This window comes from Cucurbita moschata, unplaced genomic scaffold, assembly GCF_002738365.1.
Source record: "Cucurbita moschata cultivar Rifu unplaced genomic scaffold, Cmos_1.0 Cmo_Scf00011, whole genome shotgun sequence".
Classification (NCBI taxonomy): Eukaryota; Viridiplantae; Streptophyta; class Magnoliopsida; order Cucurbitales; family Cucurbitaceae; genus Cucurbita; species Cucurbita moschata.
Genome location: NW_019268527.1, coordinates 2,851,185 through 2,869,324, shown reverse-complemented (window position 1 = coordinate 2,869,324; position 18,140 = coordinate 2,851,185). Strand labels below are relative to the sequence as shown.

Sequence of the window (18,140 nt, the reverse complement as noted above, 5' to 3'; positions counted from 1 at the left end):
TGGGATATGCTTTTTTGTTGTTGAAATTGTCACGATCATATGGATTGTCTTTGGTATTTTAATTTAGAACTAAAGATATTGACGCCTTATTTGTTGAATACGTTTTTTAAGAACGAAGGTTAAATTGCAAGTTTGGTCCCATAGTTCCCATAGTTTCAAGAAAGTTAGAATTTAGTCTCTATGACTTTCAAATATTAGCATAAGTCCATATAGTTTTCTAAAACGATCGTAAATAGTTCTCATTGTTGGGACTATTTATGAAGTTTTATCAAATTACGACGATAAAATTTTAAATCTTCAAGTTATAAGATGATGTAACCGTTCAAGTCCATCATTAGCATACTTTGGTCTGTTATGTAAATACATTTTCTTGTGAAAGGTTTTCACACCTTTATAAAGATTCAATCGACATGGGATCTCACAATCCATCTCTCATTGGGGCACACATGTTTAGTGTCTGACTCTGATATCATTTATAACAACTGCTCATGTCCACTACTAGAAAATATTATTTGTTTTGGTCCGTTACGTATCGTCGTTAGCTTTACGATTCTAAAACGTGTCTATTAGGGAGACGTGTTCACACCTTTATAAGGGATACTTTGTTCTCTCTTCAACCAAAATAGAATCTCACAGGTAATCTTTGACCAACCAATTACACGGATCGTTTTCATCTTCGACTCTAGAATCCTTCCCTATGATACGACTTTACTTGGACGGGTCATGTACAACCGTGCCCTTAAGCTCTAAGAATCCTCGAGTTGAGTTATCTTAGGATAAAATGTTGATCAAATAATTAATCCTTAATTAAGACCCATTAAATCGAAACAACAATTTAATCTAAACAATTATGCCATAATAAAATTCCTAATATTATATTCATTAAAACCATTTCGGACTTGAAACAAAAACTACATTCTAATTAAATGTGAGACCCATCACATAAACAAAAAATTAGACGCTATTAATTCTAATAATTGAGATTCTTTCATTAATTTTGTTCGAATAAAAAATTAAATGTTTAGTAAACGTCGGCATAATTAGTTAATAGGGGAGGCTTGGTTTATTCCCCTTAATCATTATCCAAAAATAATAAATATACGTGGAGCGCTCTAAGATAAGAACGTGTCTCTCGCCCACTAATATTCTTACACGTGGATCTGAATTTCATGAGTGTACTCTCTCGTTCGGTGCATTATTATTTATTAAATTATTCTTTAGCCCTCCTACTTTAGTTTCCTTTCAATTCTATCCCCCTACTTTTATAAATTTTATTACAGACCCTAAGAGTAATAAAAAAAATTTATAATTAAATTTAGGATTTTGTGGGGATATATTTTTTTTTTCTCATGAATAATTTCTATTTTTAATATAATTTCAATTAAAAAAATATTAATTATAATCCGCTTATTCAGTAGACTGTTAAGCCATCAATTCCTAAACCTTACATTTTAGTGTCCTGTGTTAAACGTAGAATAGATCGTATCTGTACATAGGAAGATAATCTAGTGATTTACTACTTTGTTACCAAATCTATGATGTAGAATGTAATCTTCATTATACACCTCTATAAATACATGAGGTCGTGACTTTAGGTCATTGTGCCATTCAACCTAACATCCTGACTCGGGTATCTGTCCATCGGTACCATTCGGGATGCTTATCTAGTCAACATTAGATCCAGCTCTACCCAAAATTTTCTGGTTTACCCCACTTGTCCGACGCTATTCTTATTTGTACCAAATCGAACTAGCAAACTGCGGATGCGAGGATGAAAGCATTAAATGTATAAATGTAAGATTCTTTTTTCGTGGATTTTATGATTTAATTATTTGTATCCAATTATCATAATAATTATTATTATTAACATTGATTCTCGAACCTGGAAAAGTGTAATTAAGTGAACGTTTGGGGAATATATTAAATAAAAGAAGTGGAGGGACCGGAATGCAAAATAATAAAAGTATTTAAAATCCATTAAATGAAGATATGGATAAGGATTGAATTAAAAAAAATTAAATTAATTGAGAAAAAAAAAAAAAAAAACCGGACTGAGAGCCCAATGTTTAAAGGTTCCTCTCCCATCCTACAAAGCCCTTATGTCAGCTTTTAGCTTTTTTCCCTATTTTTTTATTTTATTTTTATCCTTTAAAAACAAACATTTTCCAAAAAAATAAAATAAAAACAAATAATTTAGTAAAATACCCATTAAACAATTTTGTAATATTATTATAAATCAAAGTGAAATAATTATTAATATATATATATATATATCGAAATATTATATGTACGAAATTTAGTAAAATATCGATTAAATAGACGCACATGTATTTTATCAGTTTAATGTATGAAATTTACATTTTTAACCTCGTGATCGATGATATATTTAAATTGTTGGACGAACAATTTACGTGTCTAAACATCGTTTTTTTTTCAGATATAGTACAAACAGACATTTGAGTCAGTGATATGTTGTTCTATCTACGACCATTTTTCGTCCGATATTTTAAAAAATTTATATTTCAAAGATAATTTTGAAACGTTTATATTCTATGGGACTCGAGATAATTGTAGGGGTAAATTTGTAATTTTGTATTTAATGGGGGAGAAAATGTGATATTTGTTTTAGGGAGGATTATTTAAGTTAATGTTGATTTTTTTTTTAAATTTATAAAAAGAATAAATAATATAATTAAAAAAAACACAAAAAGAAAATAAAAAACGATAGGCTTTCCGGTCTTCAACTGCTGGCTCCTTCTCCTTCTGCTTCGTCTGCCACTCGTCTCTCCCGGTTTCGAACACAAAGCATAAACCAAACCCATTGCTCAAATTCCACTCGTCTCCTTCTCCACTTTTCCTTCGATTCCTGCTTCAATGGCGAGCTAGAACTCTCTTCTTTCTGTTTCTTTCTGTTGCACAAATGGACTGTTCCTGATTCCTGCCGAAATGTGTGATACGAATCGATTTCAACTCCGTCTGTTTGGGTTTTGTCGCTTTCGGATTCAATTATCAATCTCTTTCATCGCTTCTCCACACCGCCTGGTAATGATTTGTTTTTAGGATTGCTTGATTGAGACTTTCATCTACTATTGTACTTCTTCTCTCTTTTTTTTTTTTTTTTCCCCGAATTTATTGTTGTTGTTGTTGTTGTTGCTGCTGTGTGTGAATGGTGTTTGGATTTCTGTTGTTTGTGGAGCAGTCCGGCGATTTCGTTGAAGATTTGTGTAGTTTAGGAGTTTTTAGTTATGGTGTCTGCTAATGACCCAATCGAATCCTTTTTCAACTCGATTCAAGTCGTTAAAGAAGCGCTTTCTCCTGTTGAATTTGGCTTCCGGAAAGTGGCTAAAGATCTTGAGTACTGTTTCCCGAGGCATAATAATGAAGAGAATTTTACTAGATTGATTTTGCGACCTAAGGATGAGGATAAGAAGAGCGAAGGTGAGATCTGTGGTACGAAGAAGCGGGGTCCTTCTGTCGTTAGAGATAAGCAGAAACAAGGCCTATTGATTAAGGTTCCAGTAAAGGCTTTATTCGGAAATTTGTCGCAGAGTAATGGAAATTCGGAGGCTTCTGAGAATGCATTGAAAGAGGAAGATTTGGCTAAGGATAAGGCCTCTTGTGCAAACTGCTTGCAGTTTGCAGTCTCTTGGTCTCTATTGGTTAACACTGTCGTTCAGGCACTTCCCCGTCCTTTTAAAACAATTAAGAAGCGATTACAGAAAACGGATGAGGAAGAAAAGGTAGGTTTGTGCATGAAGCAAAAAATTTTACGCGAGTCAAAACAGAGGCAAAAGGAGAAGCATCATACTAATCCATTGCAAGAAAGTTTGAGGCACGATGAAGGCAAACTTGTGCCATTTGAATGCTTAATTGGTTTTGTTTTTGATCAGTTGACACAAAATCTTCATAAGTTTGACCCGGACGGGGCAGGAAATGTTGATGAAAGCAGTGATAGTTCCCCACAATCACCATTGCCCCCTCTGATTGATCATTTCAAGGCTGTGGCAAGCATTTGGGAAGGTCGAAAAGCAGAAGTAAATGGGTTTTTCGGGAACTTGCGGTTTGCAAGAGTTGGAGGTGTCCCATCAGGCATAGTGGGAGTCAGTTCTACTGTGAACGAGGGGGATGATGGGGTCTCTGCTCAGAATAGGGAAGAAACTAGTGGCATTTCACCACAGAAGCTAGCAAGTGGTATCCTTAGCATTCCTCTTTCTAACGTTGAACGCTTGCGATCCACATTGTCTACCGTGTCGTTGACAGAGCTTATTGAGCTTTTACCACATGTTGGGCGGTCTTCTAAAGATTATCCAGATAAGAAGAAGCTGATCTCAGTTCAGGACTTCTTCAGATACACAGAGGCCGAAGGTATGCACAAACAATTTGTATTATTTTGCGTTAAATATAGTACTTTGAGGGTTTGAATTTTTGAAGTAATCATCTTGCCATTGTTATGTTTTAATTAACTTATACATGCATTGACTCTGACATTTCTTAACTATATTCTTTTTTTGAACTTTTGCTCTAGAGTGAGGAGAATCCAGGGATCTAAATGATTGATCAAGAATTTGCCAATTTTTATGTCTCTAAGGTTCTACTGAGTTTTGTTTTGTCATATCAAGGAAGGCAATTATAAGCCTGCATCTGTAATGACAAGTAATGACCTCCAATAGTCATAAGTGAAAAAATTGATGTAGTTCGGCTTTTGATGCCTCCAGGACCCTTGTGTGGAATGTAGATATTCTCTGAGTAATTTCATATTCAGCCTCTCCCTTTCCGGGTTTTTTTCTTCTTTCTTTCTTAGCATGAGCACCGATGCTCGATGCATGCATATCACACTCTTCTACTAACACCCATTTACCCTGTACTTAATTTGAGGGGAAAAAAAGGCTTACCAACTTAATGCTCTTATACAGGAAAGAGGTTCTTTGAGGAGCTGGATAGGGACGGTGATGGCCAAGTGAATATGGAGGATCTTGAAATTGCAATTAGAAAGAGAAAATTGCCCAAACGATACGCCCGGGAGTTCATGAATCGCACTAGAAGTCACATGTTTTCAAAGTCATTTGGTTGGAAGCAATTTTTGTCCTTCATGGAACAGAAGGAACCAACCATTCTACGTGCATATACTTCTCTCTGCCTGAGCAAGTCGGGAACTTTGCAAAAAAGTGAAATATTGGCATCACTTAAGAATGCTGGACTCCCAGCCAATGAAGACAATGCTGTTGCTATGATGCGATTTCTGAATGCAGACACAGAAGAATCTATCTCATATGGACATTTCCGAAATTTTATGCTTCTTCTTCCTTCAGATCGACTGCAGGAAGATCCACGGTAAGATGGATTTTTTATTTGACATGCTGAGGTACATCTCATGGTCAGACTTTTTAACAGTTGCTCGAGTTTTAATCAGCTTTAAATATAAGAAAGAAATAAAGGAAGAAAAATAAGCTTTTAGGTGTTTTCATGGAGAAATTGACGCTTATTAGCTGAAAAGAGTCAACTTAGTCTACTTGGATAGTAAATATTTTCTTGAAATAACCGTATCAACTGCACAGTTAAAATGGTACCGGACGTAAGATTTTGGATTTTAGCTTATTTATTGTTGGAAAGAATCCTCTAATGTGAGTCAGTATCTATGTATTTGGAACAGTAAATGTTGATGTGTTGGCTTGCTTTTGAGAATTTTGATATTTCCAAGTGCCCTTCATGCCGTATGGAAATTTATAATTTATGATGGCTCTTTGTTTTAAGAGCCATCATGCAACTGATGATTAACTTCTTACCCCATATTGTTTCCTAGTTGGTTCTTTTTTTTTTTTTTTTTTTTTTAATATCTAATGGAAAGACCAACTTTCATTTATCAGATGGAAGTATAAATGGGAAAGGGTCATACAATAAACAAGCCTTGAGCCAGAAGCTCACAAGGGACTCTACTTGTTGAGAATTAACATTATAGATTAATTTCAAATATTATAATTGCTATCTGTGATTTTGTGCTTTGGTCATAATTATATGATATCTTAGCTTAAAGGTATATGTTCTATCTTGTGTGGCTAGTTTTCACTTTTCTTATGACCGTCTTAAAATTGGTTACGTGTATTTTCTGGTAGCCAACGCATAGAACTTTCTCATTTTTTTTATTGAGCATGAATTTAGGATTTAGTTATGTTTTGCCAAGATCTTTAACTTTATAAATTCTTCGATAATGGTTGCAGGAGTATCTGGTTTGAAGCTGCTACAGTTGTTGCTGTTCCACCACCTGTGGAAATACCTGCTGGCAGCGTTCTAAGATCTGCATTGGCTGGTGGCCTTTCTTGTGCTCTGTCTACTTCTTTAATGTTCCCAATCGATACAATCAAGGCAAATTCTTTGATCCAATTCTAAAAATTAAAAAATTTCCTCGTCTTGTCATGATATACGTTTTTAATGAAAGTATTATTTTTTTATTCTTTTGAGTTCAGACTTGCATGTTTGATGGTTTGACTGTCCTCACCAGTATGCTCATCTTGACTTTTCTTTTTCTTTTTCATGGTTTTTAGACTCGTGTACAGGCATCAACGTTGACTTTCCCTGAAATCATATCCAGGATTCCACAGATTGGTGTGCGAGGTCTATACCGCGGTTCTATTCCTGCCATTCTAGGACAGTTTTCAAGGTTATTTTCTTATCACCAAAGCAACATAAATTGCATAGAGTTTTTTGGTGTACCATATTCATATCAAACTCTTGATACTTTCTCTTTAATCTTGTAGTCATGGATTACGAACTGGAATATTTGAAGCAACTAAACTTCTTTTGATAAATGTAGCTCCAACACTCCCAGACATACAGGTAATTTTTAGATTTCACTGTCTGTTTATTATTCTTTTACTTCTATAAGATACAATATTCTTATAGGCACATAAAAGTTCAATACCATTTCAAAATTCATTTTACTCTATAACTTTCCTCCCATTCTTGTACTTCTATAAGAAGCATTTTTCTTAATTTACAATGTTACAAAGAGAAGCTTAAGTATCCAAATCACAACGTTGGGAACAGAGCGTTTATGGAAAGAAGAGAAGAAAAACTAATCTTTTTGGAGAGGTTCAACCAATTATGGGCACATAAAGTTCAACCCTGTTTCTCTATAGCTTTCCCCTAAAAAATGTTCCAATTTCTTCCTTTTCAAATCTCTCCCAGATGGAAGTAGATTAACTGTCTCATTTTAGGATTGAAACCTGGACTAAGCAAAGATTGAAGGATGATACAATAGTCTAGACCAGGGACGGCTATTATTTTATTTTTAATAATTTTACTGTCAGCAAAAAATACCAAAAAAAGCATCGGCATATTTTCCAGCAACTACCAAATGCTAAAATATTTCACGTTCACAAGGGAATCTCCACAACCTCTTTCCAACAAGGGTCACTGCTCCTCATATGTATGTTTCCCATATCTCACCTCCATAGTATCTCAATAATGAAACGGACGATCAAATCAGCAGGTGAAGGCCTTTCTTCCATATCCTCCCAATAAACTCCTCAGTTTCTTAATATGTTTGGCTGGTTTGGTAGGGGTTTTGAACATATTCAAATCAAGAGGTAGGAATCCCAGTTCAAGAATAGTAGTATTGCTTGTCCTTTGGAGAGGCTTCTCTATATATTCAGCCTGGTCTTGATCTTTACCACAGCTGGGTTGCTTTTGATTTTTCTTACACCCTTCCACTTGTATATTTTATTTGGACCTTCATTATAAGTTGTTCGTGTATTAAAAATGGTGGGTATGACATGCAGCTTCATGTATCTCTATGGTATGCGCATCTTGCATCCATAAAATTTAATGTCCCTGTTGAGATGTTCATTTCCGATCTTAATATATCTTTCTTGCTGGCATAAGATTTTAACATCTGCTCATCTTGAAGGCGAAAACTATGTGGTTATTTTAGCTCCTTTATTTTGATTAATACATAAACTCACCATCTTCTCTAGTTTATAAGTCTCGATTAAGTGGCTAGATTATTTTGGGCAAGATGTTAAGAAAGCTATGATGCACGCTCTTCTGCATAAGATATGCCCATATTACAGACTCAAGTGTCTCCATTTCTTCATTCAATTTAGGATGTGTTCTGAGACCTATTATGATTGCATCATGGGCTCTTATAGTTAATGGCTCAGTATTTCTTGTAGGTTCAATCCCTCGCATCGTTCTGGAGTACATTTTTGGGTACTGCAGTGCGGATCCCATGTGAGGTATTAAAGCAGAGGTTGCAAGCAGGACTCTTTGACAATGTAGGCCAGGCAATTCTCGGGACTTGGAACCAAGATGGCCTAAAGGGATTCTTCCGTGGGACCGGTGCCACTCTTTGTAGGGAAGTTCCGTTCTATGTTGCCGGCATGGGACTTTATGCTGAATCCAAAAAGGTATGTATTTATAATCCATTTATCAACTTCTTTTCAATATAAATCTTCGATTACATTTTTCCCACAGCATTCCTTTGTTGTTATCTATTTACTCATCTTTTTCAGATCTATGGTCGGACCATGTAAGATTCTTAGACAAATAGCAATAAAATATAAGCTCCAACCCCACCTAATCCATCTTTCTGAGAAACGGGACACCAACTTGGCCTAAGACTCATATTAAGTCACCGTTTCTGAATTCTATCTATTTCATTTAGACTCTATGACAACACAGTTTATACAAAGAACTGAACATTTTTTTGGTACTTTGCCCCCCAAAATTGGCACAGCTATATTTTCCATAAGGCAGCTTCTCATATTTACTAATTGGGAGAACAAATACAATTAAAAGTATTACACTTCGTATAAGCACCACTATCACCTATCTTCTCTAGAATTCATCCAAACCCCTAGTACAATTAGTAGCTGGATTGTTATTGGAACTCCTCTTCTTCATTTTTTCTGTTAAACTTCTTCCCAGCACAAAATTCCAAATGGCTATGTTCTCCTCCCAGATATCTTTCTGCATTACTTGTCTCTTATATAAAGAAAATCTAGAAAAAATAAATGCATTGGAGGATATGATATTCTCCTCATTGTCAACACTAAGTGAGGAACGTTCGTCAAAGAGGAGTTTTAAGTTTTTGAATAGTCTTCCAAGGGCTGATATACCTTTCCTTTAGTGTCGAACCGATCATAAATTTCTTGACATACATGCTGATATCATTCCAAAGTACCCATTCCTCCACTGGAATCCTCCAAACCCACTTTACAAACAAGGCTCCATCGTGTTCTTTAAGTTACCAAGACCTAGACCACCTTTTTCCTGATGTCGAATCATATTTCTCCCATTAACTAAATGTCTAATATTATTCTCTATACCTCCACCAAAACAAAATCCCTGGAATTCCTTTCAGATTCAACGCAATTGTTTTAGGATAAAAGGTTGAAAGGTTGGAAAAAAGGTTGAAATTTTTTCGTCTTTCCAATTTTCATAGCTCATTTTCTTCAATTGATTTCTAAAATTCTTTGCTCTTGAGTACTCCTTCCAAAAAAACTCTTGAGGAACAGCCGACACGTGCAGCCACAGAAGCCACTCTTTCCATATTGATATTATCTCAAGCAACTCGCTTTTCATCTTCACTTCTAAATCTGTGGGGCCATTTCAAGAACCTTGGTCCCTTGAAGAGAATCATTCTTTAATCATTCGTAAGAAAATAATAGTATCTCATTAAACAGAAATGAATATGAATATTATGCATTGTATTTCAAACCCCTCCACTTACCTATTCCTTTTACCTTGCGTTAAGAATTAGCTTAAAACAATCACCTATCAACCGAACGAGGAAAGAAGAAAGCAAATCTCTTGCCTAGCCCCTAGAAGCCTCCAGGGCCCAGCCACAGTGTTGGTCTGTTTGAATGGTGTAGGAAAAGGAAAGTTGCTATTAGTAGAGATGCGTCTTGGTCTTGACCCTTTGGAAAAATGCTGAATTCATAATCTCATCGGATCATTATTAGGATTGTAGAAGTTGAGAAGTTTCTCCTCTATAACAAGAAAGATATTTCCTTGTATAAGAAGTATTCCCAGTGGAGTAGGATAAGACAATTCAATTAACTTAAGGTAAAGCATTGGCTTTTACAACTCGTAACCCGATTTGACGTAATTAACTAAAGGAGGAAAATCCACAAAGTGATTAAATAAACACCAGCAAAAAGGAAGCTATTTATTTGCCATGAAAAAAAAAAAAAAAAAAAAACTATCCCCCAAGGGTAATTTCATTCTGTTGGCAAATCTTGGGTATCTTTTTTCCAATCCTTTGGCTTGGATCCTTGTCCCCTCTTTTATATAATTTCATTTTTGCTATGAAATTTGTGTTTCCTATCAAAGAAAAATGGAAAAGGGAAAACTTAACGCCTCAAAGAGCAAGATATAAGGTTGTCTATAATTTACGCATTCGCATATTGACAAGTTTTTTTTTTTTTCTTTCTGTTTGTTCAAAAGGCTGTTGAGAAACTTCTTTCACGGGAACTGGAACCATGGGAAACAATTGCAGTCGGAGCATTGTCAGGTGGCCTCGCTGCTGTTGTTACCACACCTTTCGACGTAATGAAAACAAGAATGATGACAGCCCAGGGTCGATCAGTTTCAATGTCGTTTGTTTTCATTTCAATTCTTCGCCACGAGGGCCCCATCGGCTTGTTCAAAGGAGCATTGCCCAGGTTCTTCTGGATCGCCCCCTTAGGAGCCATGAACTTTGCAGGCTATGAACTAGCAAGGAAAGCAATGGACAAAAATGAAGAGCTAGCAGCAGCTCAACAATTGTCTCAAAAGAAAGCAGCAGCAGCTGGTTCTGGTTAAAACTTTCACCCCCTTTTTTGGATCATACATATCTTCCTTCACGAGGCCGTGGTTTTGAGGCATCATCGTCGACGTAAAACCCGCAACCCTCTCTGTGGTTCTTCTGGGATTTCCTTTTCCTCGCTATATTTTTACAGAAATCAGTTGGATTTTCATGTTTGTTTCAATCTAACTTCTTTTAGCTTTTCATTTTTTTTCCTTGTGGAGACATTTGAGCTTCCCTTTCTCTGGCTATTTAGATTAAAAAGAAAAAAAAAAATACATGCCTAGTGTATTTTTGCCCGAACAAGTTCCAAGGTGCACATTTTTGTACATTTATGCCACCTCTTATGTTTTCCACGATATTCTCTACTACTTTTACATGGATATATACATGGTTTTTAGTGTACGTATCAACAGGATTGAATTATGCCTTGATTGCTTATACATATAATTGCTTTCATACAATGAGAAGTTTGAAGTTTCACATTACTGTCTGTTCATGCCGTTTCAGAGATGCTACGCTACATTTTGTTCATAGAACGACAAAAAAACCGATTGTCAACCGACAAGGTTTGAAAATGTGAACTCTTTGTTAATTTGTAAGAGTTCAACTTATTCTCAACATTCTAAACTCCGTTCCTTCCATAACTCGAGCTCGGAGAAGGAAGAGATAAGAGGACCCTATGGAGAATGTGATTTTAGAGTCCGACCACAAGACCGAATTGATTATCTTCATGCATAAGAATACTAGATTACCTAGTATAAAAGATTTTAAAATCATCACAAACTTCCATTTTTCTTTTCTATTACAATTTCTAGATTATTATATATATGATAATTTTTTTCACCTTCCATAGAAACAGATAGACTAAAAACGACATCTCTTATCTCAATGAGACCATAGGGATATTAAATGAATGGAATTGGGATATGATATAATATAATGAAATAGAGTCACTTTGAGATTCTCTATGAAATGAGGCATGGAACGGCATGGAGCGGAGCCACTACGAAGAAGATCTCTTTATTAATATCAGAATGATAAGAAAACTTGCTGAAATAACACAATAATCTCATTAAAAAAAAATGCATTTGCCATGATAATGTACCTCGAGTGATTTGGAACTCTCACAGCATCATCTCAAGGAAAATCTCAGTCTCTCTAATCAATTTTGTCAACGTGATTTGGAAAGCAAATGCACCCAAATTGGAGAACTATCTTGTTTGTTTTATTACCGACCAAACAGCTGCAGCAAAACAAGACCCGGAAGATTTACGAAATTAAATTGTGAAACTTTGGCGCTTCAACCAGTAATTTGCGGTCAATAGCCCCAGTAGTCGTTTCGGATTTCATCGTCGAATTTCTTCCTCAGCTCAGGATGCTTCTCGAAGTACTCGTCAGCAGTCATGGTGCTGATCTTTTTCTGATGAGAATAACAAGCAGTGAGGATTCATCAGTCCTAAAAAAATGGGAAATCAAGTGAGCTATTCTTGTCTATTACCTTCAATTCTTGAACTTCAACAATCTCCTTCTCCAACCGCTCGGACTCCTTTAGGGATTTCACTTCAGCTTCCTTCAATTCTACCAGCTGCCACATGAACAATAAATCAAGCGCCTAGTGGGGAGCTACAAAGAGATATACTAAGATATAACTACATATGTGGTGCTTACCAACGAATCAAATTTAGGTTTGTACTGCGGAGTCACTGTGTCTACAAATTTGGGGACCTCAATGCCTAAAAAGGAAGCAGGTCAACCGATGGCGTAATGATAAAAAAAAAAACAATCAATCATAAGGGGCATTGCTTTGTACTTGAATGACAGTCCAAAACCATGCTTAATCTGTCCCAGAATCTTGATGACATTGTCTGGTCTCATGAGAGTGAGAGGGGAAAGCTAAATTCATACCCAGCCTTATTATTTACCACGCAAACGTTACAACGACAAGATTTTCAGGCTATTAGAATGAGGGTTTCAGAAGACATTTAAGTTGCACCAACTAAAAGGCCAAATGTGTTGCGATATAAAAGAAAATGCTGTAAATACTTCAATCACAGGATTTCCCCCGATCATCGGTGGTGAACATGAACAAGTAATAGGGTGGTGAACATGAACAAGTAATAGGATAGTGTGACATCCACTGAGATAAAAGTGCCACTTAAAAAATTTAGGACAGATTTACCAATGCGCCCCAGAAGTCTACATCCAAAAATCTCAAATTATACAATGTATTTATTGTATGATCGTGGTTCCAAAAGGCTACCTAGTCAAGAAAAGTTATCTTTGAGAATCCAAATTAGAGAAGTATCACAGGTAAGCCAGGTGCTGAAAAAATCACAATATTGCCTCATAATATTGCACAGAAAAGTCAAAGTATGAACTTCAAAAGACAAGTGAATCAGAGAGCATACTGTCATAAGCCTCTTTGTACATGTCCACCAAGCGGGATCCAATTCCCTTTCTGTAATATTCCCAGTCTATGGGCTCTGGTTCCTGAACGGAGATGAACAGTTTAAAAATAATCCAAATCTTGGAAGTATTGAGCAGAGTAATTAAGGCAGCCCAATAGAGTACTTCAAAAAATTTCCTCGTAAAAGGAAACTTCATTCTATCTACGGCCACAAAATTAAAAGCACGCTTTAGTCATTAATATGAAAATTTTGTTGACTGATACAAAAGAAAAGCACAAAATTAACACAATTATTTTACGACCAATCGATTCGGCTTCCAATTGCACTTCTTTTTCTGAAAAAACAACTATTTCATTACGAACAAAATAGTGATTTGAGCCTATAAATCATAGGAGAAGCATTAGTATCTTACTATGAGCTATGTTCCAACACTCCCAGTTGCACAAACTGTATGAAATGGGTATTCCAGACCAGATACCAAATACATATGATTTGCCATTTCGTATAAAATAGACATGGCCCAGCCAATTTTACCAGAGACATTAGAATTGCTGTAATAATGAATCATATATCCTGTTCCTGTCATCTTATGCATATAACAGTTTCTAGATCCAAACAAGTTGAAAATGTTGGCTTTATAACGAGAAACATTTGTCTTCTAAATTCCATTCTACTCCGAACGATCTTCCTTCGATAATACCACAAGTAAATCAACATTCCCCTATTTACGACCCATAATAAACGAAATATTGCGATTGTAGTTAGTAAACAACACCGGATTCACAAGAAATGAAGGAAATTAAACATAAGAACAAGAAACAAATTCCGATAAACACAATCTCAAACATTCAAGCCAAACAAAGATCAAACCACATCAACAAGAATCAATTCAGACAAAAACAAAGATCTAGCGACTATGAAAACAACGAAAGAAAAAAACAAGAATTTCCGGACCTGGCTGAACTTGGTCTGGAGAGCAGAGTTAACCTCCTCGAAGGCTCGGCGAAGGGATGAGAACTCCTTGCGAGCCTCATCGGAGACCAAAAGCTTGGCCATGCCATCCCAATCAATGTTCTTGGATGCTTTGAAGGCAACATCGGTCACTTTCTTGACGGTACCGCTCATTTTTTCGCCGGATTTCGCAGAGGAAAGACAATCAATGGGAACTGCAAGAGGGGAATTCGTTGAGAGCTCAAAACACAGATATCGGCGTCTATTCTTCTACTCTTTGTCTGAGTCTCTGAGAACTGGTTACGAATCTTGGGCTGCTGCTCTTGGTTTGGGCCTCTCGGCCCATAAGCTAAATTTTTTGGGCCTTTCATAGAAATTCAAATCGCAGCCCAATAAACAAATAAATAAATATATAACTAACTCCATCTCAAATCATGATTCGAGTAATACGAATATAGTTCATAATTTAATCCAACCCAACCCTCTATTTTTCGAGTTCATGAGTTGTCGGGTCTTTTTTATAATTATTTTTAAAATAATTTACTTGTCTACTCGGTTAATTTAATAACTAAAATCTCAGATAAATATTAAATGTTCTTGGATTAAAAATATTAATTTTTTTTTCCTAATTTGGACATTAATCTTTTGATCTTATATTATTTATATAATAAAAATATTACAATCAGACCATAATAAAACATCAAAGAGACAAATAATAATTAAAAAAAAATTAAATAATCAAATATTTAAAAAATAAAAATAAAAATATTAATAAAAAATTCGAAATCTGTTCGACTTTGCCTCGGAAGATTTAAAATCCAGCCGTCGATGAATTCTTGTCTTTATAAATAATAAATAACTTAATAAAATTATAAATTATTTTCATCACCAAGACCGACCTTAGCTCAGTTGGTAGAGCGGAGGACTGTAGTGGGCATCAAATCCTGAAGTAATCCTTAGGTCGCTGGTTCGAATCCGGCAGGTCGGATTTTTTTTCTCCCTTGTTTTATTTTATTCTTTTATAAGAATAAAAAATCCCCACGTTGTTGTAGTCTGAATTATCAAGATTTTACTCAAAAATATTTGTATATTGCCTGGGTATATATCATAAATTAAATTAAAATTATTTAATAAAAATAAAATAACTAGCAAAAAATATTTAGGTAAATTGTTTGAATTAAATGTGAGATATAATTATTTCAATATTGCGTTTACTTTAGCACGTTTGTTCATATGACATGAACATCCCGAACTATCCAACTTAAATTACAAGAGTTCTGTTGAGTTAAATTTTTTCTTCAGTTTTCGGTTGAATTTTAAAAAAATTATAAAAAATCAATTTTGTTTACAAGTTATAACATTAGTGTCAATTCAACCAACTCAAAAACCTGTTCACAACCCAATCAAATTCAACTCAATCCTATCTATATGTAAGATTACGATGAACATTAAAAATATTTGACGTTTGTTACATATGTTAGCGATGCATTATGACTTATGAATATTTTATATTTAAATTTTACGAGACTTATGTTATTAATTTAAAAAAAAAAAGTTCGGACGACCCAACCCAACCTAAAAATATAGAGTTGGGTCGGGTTTTGATTCCTATTTGGATCACTCGGGTCACTAACTCAATCAACCTGAAATCTTTTTCGTAATCCAACTTAACACAACGAACAAAAATTGAAGTTACATAAGATAAGAACGGGCGGGTAAGTTTGCGAATGTTAAGAAAAAAAAAAAAAATCCTCAAATTGAGGGAAGTTTTAATTGATGTTTTTGTAGGTTAGCGCACACACAGTATCCAATGCAATATCCAAAACTTAGGTTAATTTCATAAACATTATGAAATTAAAATAACACACAAAAAGTAGAGAGAGAGAGAGAGTAGGCAGTAAGCTCCAAAATTAGAATCGTGACTTTGGAAAAACCCCCCACTAAGCCATTCTTTGGATCCATTCTTTGCTAAAGACAATAATGTCCCTTTCATCCCACTAAAATCCTCCCTACCAACTCCAACTCCAACTATTATTTATATATATATATATATATATATACATTTTTGGGGACAGAGATAGAATCAAACCGGTTCCTTAAACACTTTTTTTGACGGACGTCAGAAGCATATGAATAGAAAAAATCGAAGAATTTCTTGGAAATTCGACAAGATCCGTTCGTTTTTTTCTCTGACAGATGGTCAGAACTTCATATGGGTTCAAATCTTATTGAGAGGTTTACCCGAGATAAAAAAAATGGTGGAAGAAGTAACAAAAAATATATATATTTATTTATTTATTTTTATTTTTATTTTGTGAGTTTCAGCTATTGAAAAATAAAGAAATAGTTAATATATTTAAAATAATTAGGTATTTACAAAATAGCATCTCAAGTCATCTTATTTCATCATATTCCGCTTGTGATATGGTCGTGAGCATTAACTCGAAATGGACAGTTCCAATGATTTCATTCGTGAACAAAAATCTATTTATTTATTTATTTAATCTATTTCATGACGAGAACCGAAGAGTATATATATATATATAGGATTTGCCCAGAAGATTTGGTGAGGTTCGGGGCATGGAAAGGTCAAAATTTAAATTTCGAAAACGAGCAGTCATGCAAGTAGTCAGTTCGGTCTTTTCTTAAGCTACACGTGTAGAAATCGCTTAGTATTTCTTTAGAAACTTAAGTTAGAACAAAATTACGATACTATAAAAGAAGTAGCCAAACAGTAACCAAATAATCACATGCTAAGGAGCTCGATTTGACATTTTACTCGATAAGCCTCTAATAGGACCTAAAATTAGGTAAGTTATCACATTAGAGCTCAAATGACATATGCGACCATTAATAGAGGTAAAAAGACGAAAATACCCCTACTATATTGACTATGTTATATTAAATTCTCGACTAATTTAAAAAAAATGTCAATTATTGCCTTATATACATGTTTTTTCCTTTTGCAATATTTTATGTAAATTATTTAATGAATTTTAGTATTACAGATAAATTGGAGAATATTTTAGAATTAAAATTAATGTTTTTGTTTTATTTTTTTTAATTTTTAGCTTTTAAAAATTATGTGGAAATAATATAATATAGCCAAAAAAGAGAGAGATTCTAAATAATGAAAAAAGAATAATATATGAAAAAGACAATTCAAAACAGCCTGCCAGCTTCTTTAGGCTTTAAAATTAAATTTTATTTATTTATTTATTTATTTTCTTTTTTGGAAATTTCTATATTGAACAAGGAACATGACAAATTCTTTTATCTAATAAAAATTACATTAATCTAAAAACTATATATATATATATGAATGAATGAATGAACGAACAGAAACCATATCTAGATGAGAGATCTTAATGATAAAATAATTAAAAAAATAACTTAAAACTGGTCTCGTTTTGATCGCTCTTATTAGTGTTATGAATCACGATTCTCCAGAATGGTATGATCGCTCTTAATATAGTATAATTGATATATGATTTAGTGTTAGGAATCACGATTCTCCACAATAGTGACTTTCCTTTGGACTTCCCTAAAAAATTTCATACCAATAGAGATAATATTCTTCACTTATAAATCCATGATCTTCCACTAAATTAACCAATGTGGGACTCACTCCCGGTAATCGTCAACATTTAGTTGGTAGCTTATATTCTATTTAAAGGTTTAAACATTAATGAATATTGGATTTTAGATCCCTTTGGGACTTTAGATCTCACCCATGTCTCTAGCACTTTCAATCCCACCTCTATTTCTCAAACATCGTATCAAAACTTCATTTTTAACGCATAATCTTTGTTCTTTAAAGTGAGGAGTAAGTGTCGATCTAGATTATGGATCGTGATCCGAATCTTAGACACGATTAGTTACCAAATAAGTATTTTTTTTTAAATTAAATAAATAGAAATTAAGAGCTTTTATATATATATATATATATATATATATATATATATATATATATATATATATATATATATATATAT

At 34.3% G+C, this 18,140-nt stretch overlaps 2 protein-coding genes and 1 non-coding gene across 3 annotated transcripts; 2 read left to right on the top strand and 1 right to left on the bottom strand.

Annotated features, from left to right (window-relative positions):
* The first annotated feature begins 2,725 nt into the window (after positions 1–2,725).
* On the top strand, positions 2,726–11,183 carry LOC111449481 (mitochondrial substrate carrier family protein C-like). Its single transcript, XM_023089390.1, has 8 exons — positions 2,726–3,042; positions 3,200–4,365; positions 4,914–5,331; positions 6,216–6,360; positions 6,540–6,655; positions 6,753–6,831; positions 8,169–8,402; positions 10,444–11,183. The coding sequence occupies exons 2-8, from the start codon at positions 3,246–3,248 to the stop codon at positions 10,798–10,800; spliced, it is 2,469 nt and encodes an 822-aa protein (XP_022945158.1). The 5' UTR covers positions 2,726–3,042; positions 3,200–3,245; the 3' UTR covers positions 10,801–11,183.
* A 650-nt stretch (positions 11,184–11,833) lies between these two features.
* Positions 11,834–14,421, bottom strand: LOC111449482 (ATP synthase subunit d, mitochondrial). Its single transcript, XM_023089391.1, has 5 exons — positions 14,149–14,421; positions 13,195–13,276; positions 12,455–12,519; positions 12,285–12,371; positions 11,834–12,206 (listed from the first exon to the last, which is right to left on the bottom strand). Exons 1-5 carry the CDS (start codon positions 14,317–14,319, stop codon positions 12,105–12,107), a joined length of 507 nt encoding a protein of 168 aa, XP_022945159.1. The 5' UTR covers positions 14,320–14,421; the 3' UTR covers positions 11,834–12,104.
* A 618-nt stretch (positions 14,422–15,039) lies between these two features.
* Positions 15,040–15,133, top strand: TRNAY-GUA. The gene is made up of 2 exons: positions 15,040–15,076; positions 15,098–15,133. It is a non-coding gene; the product is annotated as a tRNA-Tyr (tRNA).
* The last annotated feature ends 3,007 nt before the right edge of the window (positions 15,134–18,140 follow it).